The 15,913-nt window shown below is 40.2% G+C and overlaps 1 protein-coding gene across 1 annotated transcript in view; it reads right to left on the bottom strand.

Moving 5' to 3' along the window:
• Positions 1-1,855: 1,855 nt before the first annotated feature.
• The window catches only part of LOC119651909 (BLOC-1-related complex subunit 5), a 54,469-nt gene continuing 40,411 nt past the window's right edge, over positions 1,856-15,913 (bottom strand). Inside the window, exons 4-5 of the mRNA XM_038055736.1 lie at positions 2,317-2,505; positions 1,856-2,259 (exon numbers count right to left, since the gene is read on the bottom strand). Coding sequence (XP_037911664.1) covers positions 2,044-2,259; positions 2,317-2,505 — 405 coding nt within the window. The 3' untranslated portion in view covers positions 1,856-2,043. The remainder of the gene's footprint in view (positions 2,260-2,316; positions 2,506-15,913) is intronic.

Raw genomic sequence — 15,913 nt, 5'->3', positions numbered from 1 at the left:
CATTGATCTAACCGAATTAGTCTATGAGCTGCGCTCATTGCAGTGCTTTGAATATACTATATATATCCAAGGGCTGCAAACTGAATAATGCATTTAGAGCTGTGCCGGATGTTGTGCTCAAGGGACTGGCAATCCTCAGACACATAATTCTCTGCAATGTAGCTAGTTTCCAGCGGAAACTTTTATGTTTCACCTGAACCCACCACATTCCGGATCCCTGAGTGAACATCGGCCTAATGATAGCAACGTATATCCACATACTACCTGAGGCGAAAGCCCCGATGTCGAGGCCTACACAGCCCATAAGCTTTGAGAGTTCGTTTCATCGTGACTTCTGCATGTTGGTTGCAAAGAAACTTCTTGTTTAGAATAACCTCCAGATATTTCCCTTTTTCGGAAAGTTGAGGGATTGTATCCCCCCTAAGGCAAAGACCATTCAAATGATAGATTGCCTAGGAAGATATTTTTCCGTTTTATTGGCTAAAAGTATCTAATTTAAACAAATACGTATTTCGAGGACCAGCTGTCCCCCTCTTCAGTGTTTTATCTTCTGAATAATTTTATTAGTCCTTCCTAAAAGTTCCACCAAGGTGGAAAAATTATTGCCCATGTCCGTGTTTAACCTGCTTACGGGGGGAATTTTCGAGATGCGGAGACTCTCGTAGGAATCTCGTCTCCTAACGTCGTTCGCCTCCTACAAGATATTGGCGGTGTTCACCGACATATGGTGTCCCTGTTCTATTATATCCCTGGCAACCGCGGACCTTATGTGTAGGTTTTCTTATTTTTAGCGGTTTCGGCCTCCTTTAAGTGTTCTAACACCCTGGTGTGGACTAACCGTTTGGTTTGCCCTACGTAAATCTTGTCAGAGCTTCTTAAAAATTTGTTTAACTTGCCGAATTTTCATTTTCAATCAATCCAATTGGAATCAATCAGTGAATCCAAAATTCAAAAATAACTGATGCTATCATGGTCATATTCGAAGCAAACGTCTTTATTTCTCTGGGTCAGGAATACTTTAATGTTTGCACTTCAGCTTATTCCTGTCATTAGGGAGAACATCTGTTGTCTCAGAAACTCCCTCATAGTGTACTTCTACTAACTTTTTTCTAATTCGATTCTAGTTTCTAGTCGCGTTAGTTTGGTTTCATGTTTATGTTGCTTACTACTCTCAAGAGTTAACTCGTGTGCTAATGTTTCGATGCTGTCTGTTTCCTCATACACAGGTTCGATGTATGAATCGACTAACAATGCTCCGCGTTGAGGAGCCTTCGTCTATCCCCTTAACAGAAAAGGAAAGGGGGGATTACGGCGGGTCGGGAGTTTTTTCAGGAAGCCTAGAATGGAACTGTAAATAGAAAAAATGAATAATACTAGAACCCACATAACCTAACAATTTTGGTCCTTAAAAGCGTCCCTAACTAGAAAGAATTACTCGTTCCTGTATATAAAGGCTAGGGCTAAAATCGCGACTTAATTCATTCATTTAAATATCAATTAAATTTATAATAATGAAAATAAGGGGTCCTTTTAAGTTTTGGAGTAAAGCAAAACGAGCCTTAGAGTAGTTGTATGATCGTGGGTTCATGGAGAGGGTATTACATATTACATCCACCATTTTAATACGAACATATGCGAGTAATAAGTCTACAGTAACATGAGGGTAGGAAAGGCAGACAGAGTACAAGATGAGGTTCTCACGCAATGCCTGCGATTCGTGCAAAATGTTTATCTACATATTCACATTTCAATGAGAATATGCACTCAAAATACCAATGAGTATATCTATAACATTATAAATTTCATATGAGGTCGACTTTACTACTTCACCTTGTACTAATAATAAGCTGCTTGATTCAATTGTTACTATTTATTTGAATTTTTTCCCTAAAGCTAATTAATTTGAAGAGACATTATTTAAATATGCTTCACATAAATACAAAGACGCAACATTTAAATAATAAATTACATTTGGTCTTTCCAAGCAGAAAAGCGATATTAAATGGAACTCACACTCATTGCACGCAAATTTTTGAGTTGTACCTAATCAGTTTTCCATACGAACGGTTCTAATCTATCCTCGACATCGAGCATATTGTTCAAAGCCTCTAAACTTTCAATATTCTGGTTCAGTAAATTATTGCACCTGGTTAAGTGTTGGGATATGGATCGAATTTTGGAAAATTGTTCAGCATAAACTGCATAAGCTTTTTGTTTTTCCACGTATGCAGCAAATAATTTTGCTATACGATGATCGACCTGAAAAAAGATGAAATAGTTTAAAGTATGTTCACGCGAAAGTACAACGTCTGTTACCTCTTTTATTTTGTTCCCGATTAGTTGTTGCTCTGCAGCGACTTTAGAAGCACAAATATTATAATGCGTCAGCATCCGATTACAAATGTTATGAAAATGAATTGGTTGAAGCCTTTCTAAAATTTCAGGATCACGACTAGAGGAACCTGATAATGTTCCGCGCATCACAGGAAGAAACATAGGAATGTTCTGGTAAAGAGAGAGATTAGAGATACTGATTACTTCATTTTTTATTGATTCAATAAACTTACATTTACTAATACTATCGTATAGACTACGAGCAATTCCAGGCACTCGAATGAATGGAAACTAAAGTTGGTGAATATTTGGTGAAAAACGTGAAAGAGTTTTGTTGGATTTGAGAACTAAATTTACCCTGAACTGGGCCTTAATTTGAAGGGTGGTCCCAGATCAAACATCTCCATTGAAACTGGACGACGATGAGCATTAAAATTGCAAAATTATTTCAAACTAACATATAAGTAACCTCCATACCCCCTCTACTTGATAACCCAGTAGATAAACAGTAAGGTCAAAGGTGTACAACAAACAATGCCAATTTCTGTCTGGCTCTTATTGCGAATATCCCCAGACAAAATTGTGACCTAGCTATGATAATGGTGATCTATCTAGACAGACAAAATCCAAAATGGGTAGCAAGTTTATCTATATGGGAAAACACCTGGTATATTTGATCCTTTTTCTCCGAATTTATTGAAATTTTGTCAGTTTATTCATGAATCTGTATTTAATATTTAAGGTAGACGGAATGAATTTTTAGAGCAAAATGAAAATTGTGGAAAAATTCCCGCTGTTGTTCCTACTTTGATATTTTTTTTTCGAAATTTATGTAGCATATTTAAAATTGCTCTGCCATAATGAAAGCATTAATCTATACTCTTGTAAAATTCTAGAATGATTAGTTCACCTGGTTCCGAGAAAAAGGAACATTAATCGGAAAAAACGTGATTTTTCAGGAGAGGCAAAAAACGTGGCGATTCATATTTCCCGGCTTTCTTATCGATTTCTTTCGATTCTTCGCCCTAGAGTTGTTGCTTCAACTTTCTACAATCCCTGCAGAGTGCAGGGAGAACGATTGTTATCGATTCTACAAGAAAAATCCAGATCCATTGACATATGTGAAGCCCGGAGAAGCGTGTATAAGTGAACCTCAACTTGTGTTATTTCACGTCATTTAATATTAGTTTATATTAGTTTTTAACGATGCCCCGAAGCACACGTGTTTTTTTAAAAAAGGAAAGAGTGTTTAGGGGAAGAAGACCCCAAGAACGCCAGGAAGAACCTTCTACCCCAGAACCAAGGTCTGTACAGGGAGTACATCAAAGGGTGAACACCACGGAATCCTCCCTTTCAGAAAAATCGTTTTCCTCTTCCTCTCGAAAGTGAGTCACCATTTAGAGGAGTACGACAGCTTCGAGGGAAATGAAAATTATAATTTCATAAATTTTGGTATGTAAAATAATTTTTCTTGCAATTTTTCTGATTACTTTTATTTACTTGCCTATGCGTTCATTATGTTTCGAATAGAAATTCTCAATAAATCTCTGGGGAACATTGGTTGTTGTATAACTTGTCATGGTAAGCTCGAGGTGTCAGTAATTTTTAGACGTGGTCTTGCTGCGAAACTTCAATTGGCCAATTCAGGCGGCGAAGGGATCATTATTTATTGTACGTCATTGACGTTGCAGTAATGTCAAAGTTTTGCCATTGCTCTGGCAAATTGAAAAATGAGCATTCATTGGCTCCAGTGGGGCCATGGAAGTTGCTGGGGCCAAACAGATATTTGAGAGGTCACAACAGAACTACAATGTGCGATATAAGGAGTACCTTGGTGATGGAGACTTGAAAGGCTTTCTTTCTGTTGGTGAGAGCAAACCGTATGGGCCAGGTGTCGAAATACGCAAGTTGGAATGCATAGGCCATGTGCAAAAAAGAATTTGGACCCGTCTTCGCAATTTAAAATCAAAGTTGGGGAAAAAAGCTCCAAGATGGAAAACCTATTGGAGGAAAAAACAGATTGACGGATGCAGCCATTACCAAAATTCAAAATTTTTATGATAATGCTATCCGTCAACCTGAAAATACAGTTGAGAGTATAAAAGAAGCAATTTGGGCAATATTTTTCCACATTGTATCATCTAATGAACATCATTCATGGCCTATGCAAACCATTTTGGTGCAAATTTTTGAAATGTCAAAATGAAAATACTGTGTATGATCATTCAAAACATTTTCACCTGAACAAGGCAGTTTTTACTTCTCTGCGGACAACATTATACTTTAATTTGATCTTGATCTGTCTGCAGAAAAGTAAAAATGCAATAAAGAACTAAAACTTTCTAACTTTGTGCTACGCGTGTATATAGTGAGGACTTGCCTTTCACACGTTTGGCCTAAAAATGTAGTTGAAATTGTTGCACACACTGCCACTTGTATCTTTAATAGAAGGGCTTACACCATATTAAAAATTATGCAGGAATCAGGAAAGCTGCTGAAAATCATGCATATACATACACATAGGGACAGTCGATAAACGTAATTTAGAAACATCGAAAAAGATCAGAATAGCTCGCAGAGAAGGAAGACTAAAGCAGCATGACTGTTACGAGGAAAAAGAGGCAGGTGTCGTAGAATAAGAGTAAATATTCTTCCAAAAAAAAAATATCTTTAATCAAGTTTTTCTTTCAAAACGATAGTTTTTTGACTAGTTGACTGGCTTTTAAAAAAAAACTACTGAACTGCTGGCTTGATTTTTGAATATGTTGTCTGTCTGGCTATGGGATGAACTAGGATCTTTCAGAGCGGTTGTAAATTTTCAGATTTTCACTCGATTTTCTAACCTCAAAATCTGAACTTTTGGAAAAACGTTCGCAATTTTACGACAAAGAGTTCAATATAAAATAATACCCCATTTTATTTCAATTTTTTCAATCGACTAGAAAAGCATAATCATTTCGTGGCATTTTTCTTCGAAGATTGTTTGAACCTGAAAATAAAGCTCTTTTTGTGTTATTAAGATAACAATAAATTCACATGCAAAATTTCATAAAAATATCCCACTAAATGGCGCTATTTCGGATTTTTAAGCTCCTTTTAAGGATGTTTTTGTCCGTCTGTCTGTCTGTCAAAAGCACTTTTCACAGAAACGGTTACCTCTCTAGGACCGTACAAAGAAAATTCGCATGCAGAGTGAAAATTATATATAACTACGCTTCCTTGGGGATTTTGACAAGAAAACAATCATAAGCAACGGAAAGCAGACAATCTGTCAAAATAAGACATAAAGGCCCACCATACCATATTGTCCGGATAACTGAAGTGATTAGAGCGCTGGGCTGTCGTAAGGAAGATTTCGGTTCAAATCTCACTGGTGGCAGAGAGATTTCTTTTCGTGACTGGATATCGGACACCAGTCGACTTAGCTGTGAATGAGTACCTCAGTCAAATCAGGGTAATAATCTCGGGCGAGCGCAATGTTGACCACATTGCCTCCTACAGGATACTGTTATCTTGTAGTGTGCCGTTACGGTCTGGAATGAAGTGCTCTAACACACTTCGAGGCCCTGATCCAATATGGATTGTTGTGTCAACGATAATTATTATACAATATTGGTATGGTGTTTGGACAGACTAGCAATGTGGCCATTATGCAAACCCTGCTTCCACATATTATCAGTTACCATAGAATGGGCTGGTGAATACCCTTTTACATGGGTCTGCCAAGTATTAATGGATGAGAAGGAACATAAAGAGAAAAATATCAACTTGATTGTGGAGGCACAGGCCAATTAACACGGATTTGCCCGGACTCCGCATGGGAACGATGCAATTTACCACGAAGTGAAACTCACTTGCCTGAGTGGCTCGCCTACGTGTGGGTAGCTGGGTGCGAGTCACGAGGCTGGCGGAGCAATCGGGAAGTAAAAAATCATTGAGAAGTGATCTAAAAAAAAAGCTCAGTGAAGTTTTTCTCTTCTGCATTTACTAGCTCATCCGTAGTTTATATATTAATTAGATATTTATATAATCAAAATGTTATTGTTTTATAATTATGTTTTATGAATAATAAATGATTTCAATTACTGGATAAAAGTAACCAAAAATTATTTATGAACCCCACAATTGGTGACCCCAAGTGGAATCAACGAACATCGAATTCCGTTGTGCCAACTTTTGCTTCAAATGCCTCCGCGGGTTTTCCTCCGGTCTTGTCTGATCTCGGCTAATGAAACCACCACGAATGCATTGTCAACAACAAACACAATTTCAACATCAGCGGCATCTTCATCACCGTCAACAGCACTCGTTTGGGGAGGATTAGAAGCAAGAAGCAGAAATTCACGGCCACAATCTCTGTCACCCGCTGGAGTTTGGCACAGCAACAATAGAAGCTAAAAAAACAACATCCGCAAGGTAGGTCATTCAAGGTACTTATAGATTTCTATTTAGTGCATGCTAATAAGGGTTTCGAGGCTCCCGGAGTGCCCCTACAATATTTGGTCTACGTTATCACAACGACATCAACCGCAACAACAGGAGCTCCAGGAGCAGCAAGCATCAGCGTGGTCGACATCAGGTAAGCTCCAGTGTGTTCATCTGGTGCATGCTATGTGAAATGTAATTGCATGCTTGCAGCGTTTCGTCGCAAACAGCAATGGCGGATTCCCGTAGGTTATTTGAGTTTAGAAAAGATTAAAATATTTGATTATTTCAAAGATTTGATTATTTAAATTTGAGTTTTTGAAACAACAAAGTTGGGCAGACTGTGCCTCTGTTGCCAGAAGGATGACGCAGTGCTTCAGAGCCTCAGGCACAACTCCAAATACAAATTTCGAGTGTCGGTGACACCTCTGAAAAGGGATCTAAGCCATATAATCCGGCCGTTATTTGCGAGGAACTATTCCATGCAATACACGATCTTGCGCATCCAGGCATTCGGACAACGAATCGGCTTGTCGTCACTAGTAGATATTTCTAGCCATCAATGAATAAGGATGAACTCCTGGGTCAAACAGTGCATCGTGTGCCAGAAGTCCAAAGTCACCAAGCACGTACAGGAAGAGATAGGCTCATTTTCTTGGTCTACAAAGCGTTTTCACACGATCTACGTCGACATTACTGGCCCCTTGCGAAATTCGCATGGCTTCAAGTATTGCCTCACAATCATCAATAGGTTCATGCGGTGGCCTGAAGCAATACCTCTGGCCGACATTTTCGCAGAGGCTCTTTATCGTGAATGGATCCCACGTTCTGGAGCTCCGGTCGAAGTCATTAGTGAACAGGGAATGTCGTTCGAGTCCACCCTGTTCTCGCAGTTGGGCAAATTCCTGGGCTGCAAACGCTACCGGACGACTGCGTACCACCCACAATCCAATGGGATGCTGGAACGCTGGCACAGGACATTGAAGGCCGCTATAATGACACAGAATGGCTCCTCGTGGTCGCAAGTCCTGCCTTCCGTTTTACTTGACCTGCGTACATCCCACCGCGAGGAGTTTCCCGCCGAGTTGGTATACGGGGAGAATTTGAGACTCCCCAGCGATCCTGTGTTTGATACCAGGTCGGCTCTTTCCACCGCTGGCGGAGCAATCGAGAAGCAAAAAGTCAATGGGAAGTGATGTAAAAAAAGAAGCTCGGTCAAGTTTTTCTCTTCTGTATTAACTAACTCATCCGTAGTTTATATATTAATTAGATATTTATATAATCAAAATGTTATTGTTTTATAAGTATATTTTATGAATAATAAATGATTTCAATTATTGGACAAAAGTAGCCAAAATTTATTTATGAACCCCACATAATTTTGTTAAAGTCTATATTCCAGGTTTCCGAGAGAACTTCGGCCCCGGACGAAATCTTCCCCTCTCCTTCCCCTCTCATCACGCCTGTTTTTGTAGCAAGTACCAAGTAATACTAGGAAACAAATTAAATTTACTTTTATTGCTTGAAGGTAGTTGACTGTACAGTAAATCTAAGAAGCACAAAATAATTTTTCGATGTAATCTGAAACGAGATTCAAATTAAACCCTTCTTAGTAAACTAAGTAACGCCATTTAACACTGCAACAATAGAAATATTGTAACATTTTTCTGCCGAAATTTCCCCGCTAAGATGTTGACGGCCTTTCTTGTTTCTTCTTACATTTGTGTAATTTTTCCAGCCTGGCTTGCTTTTTTCGATCTGCGGTGTCATTCAACTTTCATTTTCAATATCATTTACGTTAGACGAAGATGTAACTCTCATTATTTTTGTTGCATCAGCTTTACCTCTGATTACCATCAGATAAAGTTGTCCTTTTTTGGATTTTTAAACCATTGAATATAAAATACTTTGCAAAAGCTTTTCAAATTGGAGATTCCTCCACAAATCTATGGTTTAAGGATAGAAAAAGAAATATCGATCCAAACTTTCCACAGAGTCTTCCAAATGCTGCCGAATAATGAAAGAATCATTGAATAAAATTTCGTATTCTAACGGTAGCAAATACCAAGCAAGGTTAGTAGACTTTATTAGATAAAGTTTAAGTGATGACCATGAATTGAAAAAAAGACACAAGAAAATGAATCATTACCAAGAAAACTCCAAATATGGCGTTTGCCATATATGCCAAGTTATCCAATGGCCAGCCAAAATACATAATAAACCTTCACATTTTTGGAATAGCCAACAAAAAACGACAGCGATCATGTAAGTGTTAAAATATGATAAAAAATGTTTATACAAAGTTGAATTAGTTTATTAATAGATTAGGAAGGAGTGTACACTTTTTTCAGTGGAATAAGCCCAGAAATGTCCTTAACTAAATATGTATTATTTTATCCAATTAACTTAGTGCTTCAATTATCTCTTAATGAATACAGATATGAGCACGCGTTACCCATACCTATATTCGAACGGTGCTTCTGAGACTCTTTTCCAATGAAAAAACTCACATAGAGGTCCAATTTTCATTCAATAATTGATGTAAAGACTTCCCCAACATCGGTTTGGTATTTTGAGAAAAGCAAAGGGTGGTCAAAGGGTAGTATAGGTCCCGGCGCGAAACGTGGATTGGTACCCACGATGGAGCATAAAACCTGGGAAACGCCTGCTGAACCAACACCAACAGCTCTACTACCAAACCCTATCCCCACCTCCACGTGGTGACCGCTGGGAGCTCTTTCTTGACGAAAAGCTGCAGACGGAGAAGGATGAAGGCGAGTCTCCCGCGCCTAAAAACGGGACAAATTGTACCCACTGGTCCTCCAGGTTGGGGGTTGGGTAGGGCTGACAACCCTACACGGAAAACAACTTGTTACGAAGCCACAACAGGAGCCTCGGATAGGACGGATTTTAAAACGACGGACCCGGCAACGAAAAAGGAACAACGATTTGCGCATTTTCTCATGGAACGTGCGCTCCCTGTACAGAGATGAAGCTGATAAGCAGCTAGCCGATACCCTGTCCCAATATAGGGCTGATGTAACAGCGTTGCAAGAGATGCGATGGACAGGGACCGGTTTCCTGGAGAAGAGCCACTACACCATATATTATAGCGGTCATCCAGTAAACCATGTGCTCGGAGTAGGTTTCTTAGTCAGCCAAAAAATGAAACCTGCTGTTATCGGCTTTGAAAGCATAAGCGAACGGCTATGCACTCTGCGCTTGCGAGGCAAGTTTAGAAATATAAGCCTCATAAACGTTCACGCCCCTACAGAGGAGACTGCAGAGTCGGAGAAGGATACCTTCTACGAGGCAGTAGAAAGAACCCTCGAAGCCTGTCCCAGATATGATATCAAAATCATACTTGGGGATTTTAACAGCCAAGTAGGGAAGGAGCCTTTATTCAGGCGATACGTTGGCTCCCATAGCTTACACGAAAAAACAAATGATAACGGACTGCGGACTATTCAATTAGCAGGGTCACACGAAATGGTTGTTGGAAGTACCTGGTTTGCGCGGAAAGCGGTCCACAAACATACGTGGGCCTTTCCAGACGGGACCACTTTCAACCAAATTGACCACGTGTTGATCGAACGCCGCCACCTCTCAGCCTTGATGAATGTCAGAACATATAGGGGGGCCAATATAGACTCGGATCACTATCTCGTTGGCATGGTGCTCCGAGCTCGAATAACAATACCACCTAGAATCCCCTCTGACAATCAGGTGAGAGTTAACACTGAAGCCATCCACAACACAACCCTCCGCGACACCTATAAGAGGGAAATGGATGCCGCAATAACCGCAGTCAACAGAGGACCTGGAGATGAAGCATCAACTAATGATCTTCACAACCACCTGAAGAACGTCATCATGGATACGGCCACAAATATACTTGGCCCCAGCCGCAAAAGGAGTCGGAACGGCTGGTTTGACGATGAATGTAAGCTAGCAACGGAACGGAAGAATGCCGCATACCGAGTAATGTTGCATTCTCAAAGAACGCGGGCACGCACAGAGACTTACCACGAACTCCGTCGAGCGGAGAAGCGACTTCACAGACGGAAAAAGGAAGCCTGGGATAACCAACAACTCTGTGAACTAGAAAAGTACAGGGAGCAACCGCACCAGGCGCGGAAGTTTTACCAACAAGTCAGCAGGATGAAGCCTTATACACCTCGATGCTCATCCTGCCGAGACAAAGAGGGAAATCTGATTTCCGACAGAATGGGCATATTAGAGCGATGGGTTGAGTACTTTGATGAGCTACTGAACAACCAGAACATCGGCGAGTTGGAGGTCCCGCCAACTGAAGACGACGGACAAATACTGCCACCACCAAGTTTAGGAGAAACAGTCCGTGCAATTCATCGGCTAAAAAATCATAAGTCGCCAGGAGCCGATGGAATTACAGCCGAATTGGTTAAATATGGAGGCGACCAGTTACACCAAGTGGTTCATCAACTTATGCTCAAGGTATGGGACAGCGAATCAATGCCTGACGATTGGCAACGAGGCATAATCTGTCTCATACATAAAAAGGGAGATATCACACAGTGCAGCAATTATAGAGGTATCACGTTGCTGAGCACCATCTATAAGATATTCTCCACTATCTTGCTAGGCCGGATAGCCCCATACGCCCAGAACATCATTGGCCCATACCAGAGAGGCTTCACTCCAGGCAAATCAGCAACAGATCAGATTTTCTCTCTGCGGCAGGCGATGGAAAAACTGTTGGAATATGGACAACACTTGCACCATCTGTTCATCGACTTTAAAGCCGCCTATGATAGCATAGCCAGGGTAAAACTGTACACGGCCATGAGAGAATTCGGTATCCCAACGAAATTAATAAGACTGACTAGGCTGACCCTGACCAATGTGCGAGGCCAGATAAAAGCAGCAGGATCACTCTCAAGACCATTCGACATCAACAACGGTCTACGACAAGGGGATGCGCTATCATGCGTCCTCTTTAACCTGGCCCTAGCGAAAGTGATCCGTGATGCTGAGGTGAATGCAAGAGGTACGATCCTCTTCAAGTCCACCCAACTACTGGCCTATGCTGACGATATCGACATCATGGGAAGAACCACCCGAGACGTGCAAACTGCCTTCATCCAGATCGAGCAGGCGGCGCGAGATCTTGGGCTGCACATCAATGAAGGCAAGACAAAATATATGATGGCAACGTCAGCACCGAAGACCAATCAACCAACAACATCAAACCGCACTGGTCAAACACAAACACGAACAAGAATAAGGATAGGAGAATACAACTTTGAGACCGTTGACAATTTCTCCTATCTAGGGTCGAAAATCACAACCGATAACAACTACGATGATGAAATCCGCGCACGGTTGTTGTCAGCCAACAGAGCCTATTTCAGCTTACAAAGACTGTTCCACTCGAAACGTCTCACCATAGGGTCAAAGCTCTTACTGTACAAGACTATGATCTTGCCAGCCCTCATGTATTCCTCGGAAACTTGGGTTCTTAGCAAGAAAAATTGCGAACTCTTGGCCGCGTTCGAGAGAAGAATCCTCCGAAGAATTTTTGGCCCCCTACATGAGGATGGACGATTCCGTAGCCTACACAATGACGAAATCTATGAGCGATACCATGACCGTCCGGTTGTGGATAAAATCCGGCTCAATAGGTTACGGTGGGCGGGTCACTTAATCCGTATGGATGAAGATGATCCCACCCGGAAAGTCTATAAGGGCAATATCTATGGTAGGAAAAGAAGACGAGGCAAACCCTGCTTAAGATGGAGCGATGGCGTGGGCCAGGACGCCAGACAGCTTTTAGGGATATCGAATTGGTGGACCTCGGCGCAAAACCGGGATGTCTGGAGTTCCTTATTAAGGCAAGCCTAGACCGGATACCGGGTTGTTGCGCCGTTGATGATGATGATGATAATACTGAAAAAGATCATTAACAAGTATCTGGACAGAGCTGTATACCATAAAATATTTCTTGGTAAATGTTTTCTGTAACTAAAATGTTTAGTAATCGACAAAACAAAAGTTTAAATATCAAGCAATAAATGTGGGAAAATAGGAAAATAAATGTAAAAATATCAATGAGAATGGCGCCAAGCAAGTAACACATAAGTAACACAACTAAAAAAGTATTTTATGACCAAACAAAGAATAGATTGCAGAGGAAAATGTTAGAGGGCTCAGTAGATTTGTAATACTGCCTAGCAAAATTATATTTTTCGGCCTTCGTCCACTTATTTGTTTCAATGACCGAGCATTCTTATTGTTTCGCTGTATATTATTGGTGTCATCAGTTCCATTCACAAATATGTGGGATTTACTGGCGCCTGCTTAGGTTACAAAATAATTTCACATTTAATATTGTGTCGCAGAAAAATAATATTCATTTCTCAAGTTCAACGGCAACTTGAATTGGTAAAATATGTCATGGATCTTTTTTCATGTAATGAAAATGCTTGTAGCTTGAGAGATAGTTTATCTATATATTTAATATTAAAGGGCTACCTCGCCCGACTTAGAACAGTAAATAAACATTCTTCAACTCCATCCCTGTAATGAAAAAAGGGGCCGGAAAAAAAGACGGATTCACTACTATCAATCAGAAAAGCGACCTTGTAATACCTATGATGTGTTACCTATGCTAAAGCCAGCATTGAGAAGCTCCCACATTACACCTCCCAGTGTACTTCCAGCACACTTAAGGGGGTCATCCCGTGTGTCGGATCCACTGAATTGAATTTTTTTATTTTGCTTCAATTGTATCTGGATATAGTGTAGAATATATGGACAAAGTAATTTTTCGATATTCGGAGTCGTTCGGAAGTTATAGTGTTAAACACGTGGTAAGTCGTATGCCAGATATATGTCGATCGCCGTAATGTGTTGAGGAAAGTTCGTATTTATCGTTCCGAATGACTTCGCTAAAAGGACAAGCATTGAAGCCAAGGCTGTACATGTGTTTCTTCAAGAAACCTAAGGTTTATGAACTAGGTATAGCAGATTAATGGTCAGTTAGGGTTTTATGGCTAAAAATCGCAGTCTACTTTTTAAATGAGTTTTTCTCGAAACTGCATGTTGAAAATAAGCTGCCATCATAGCCCAAAATCTATCCAACGAAGTTCTTTGAAATTTTCAGGATTTATTCAGAACATATTTCGATGGTCCGCAAACTAGGATAATTGCGATTCATTCACTAGTTTTTTTTATTCATTAAAGAAACCTTGAGAAAACACCAAAATTCACAACAACAGGTTTAACAACGCAACAAAAATGTAGCTTTCAATATTTTTCAATAATCCTAGTTTGCGGCCTGTGGTTAAGTCCGCACATTAAAATACCGTTTACATTTTTCCTTTAAGATGATCACAACACCCTCTAGCGTGGCAGCAGAAAAACACCTTTTTTTGGAGATGGTTGTATAAGTTGCTCTCTATTTCAATAACGAACTATGCTATCGTGCTGGAAAATTTATTACGCATGCTAAAGATATTAAATAAACATATGGTAAAAAAATTTGTATCTTTATCCAGTTCGTCACAAAAAAATTCTAAAAAAAGCAACCTTCACACAGGATGACCCCCTTAAGATCATTCGAGCCTAAATGGCTAATGCGTCACATTCGTGCTAAAGCGCTAAGGTCGTATCCGCTTAAAGCTTTGTGTAAAACAAAACCTTATTAAAATCGGTTTACTATCTGTCCGTCCGTCTCTCACACGCATTATTCTCGGGAACGATTATAGCGATAGACATCAAATTTCGTAAAAAAGTGGGAACTGTGAACCCTCACACATACAGTGAATTACATTATTCTACATCGAATTTAAGGAAAGTGTCAATTTTTTTCACCAAATATAGTCATGTGGGGTATCAAATGAAAGGCCTCGACTAGTGCTTTCCGAAGCCGGTCTTAGTTTTGACACTTGTTGGAAAGATGGGAGTTATTTCTTTTACGGACCCATTGTCAGAAACTACCCAGCTGAAAAATCTGACAAAAACAATTTTTCACATGTTCATTGTTCCACACCAGCCAATGCAGCGTGTATTGCCTCTCGATTTCCGCGACGGGCAATGTCATTTTCCATTTGCTGACGATGTCATTCGATTTCCTTGGAAAATGATGCTTTTCTGAACGACCTTTACCTTCCAAAGATGAAGGGAATAACCCTTCACCTTTCGGCAGAAGTGAGATATCTGGGAATTACTTTAAATAAAATCTCCGGAACAAACCTATAGAGGCAAAGATGAAACGAGCTTTCACAGCTTATAGGCTGCAAAGACGGACGTTTAGCTTCATATGTGAACTTAGACCGAATGTAGTAATATGGATATACGCTGATACCACTAGACCGATTTTTGTCTATGCATCCGTAGTGTGGTGGGTTAAGGTGAAACCAAACCAAACCACTGTAAACTAGTACCACTGCAAAGAACTGAATAACTGTATATTAGCGGCGCTATAAGTACGGTACCCGGCGGCGCTTTGGTTGCAGCCTGCGACGATAGTCAGGCTATGCTAAGGGCGTTGAGCAGTGCAGCATTCAGGAATGAAGGAATCGTTAGAATTCTATACCTGGGTTCAATACGGTGAAATTACTGCAATGGTCAGTAGTAGTAGTCAGAAGCTAGGGAAAAAGGTTTCTCACCACATTGACATGATAACAGTTAACACAATAGCTTCACAGAGGATTTTTCTGGAATGTATAAAAAAGCTGGCAGAAAGAATCCTTCTGTTCTACATCGGAAGCTTTTCTAGTTTTCGTATGAGGTTGGAGTTCGAAATGAGTCATGGACCCCTAGCTCGTATCTCCCCACTTACCCCCGAGATTTCCAGTAGGTCATTTGGCTCCCACCTTACCTTTGATAAGCGTCTTCTGCAATCCATCTGGTCTATATAGAAAACCCTTTGCAACTTTCGAATTGAGATCCGGGTGGCATCTTCGCGTTTAGCATATATGACACGTAATTCTCTACTAGACATAACTTGATTGATTTTAATTGCCTGATTTCTTATAGTATAACGTTGCAATATCGTAATATTTCTCGATATTGTTAACAAAAAACGTGAACTTAAACCCCTTATCCAAAATGAATTCGTTACCGAACAGTTTATTAACAAAAGAATTTAGAAATACCAAGCAGTATATTA

The sequence above is a fragment of the Hermetia illucens genome, chromosome 3 (genome assembly GCF_905115235.1).
Source record: "Hermetia illucens chromosome 3, iHerIll2.2.curated.20191125, whole genome shotgun sequence".
Lineage (NCBI taxonomy): Eukaryota > Metazoa > Arthropoda > Insecta > Diptera > Stratiomyidae > Hermetia > Hermetia illucens.
The sequence above is the reverse complement of the archived record's forward strand: the minus strand, read 5'-3'. Positions and strand labels throughout refer to the sequence as shown.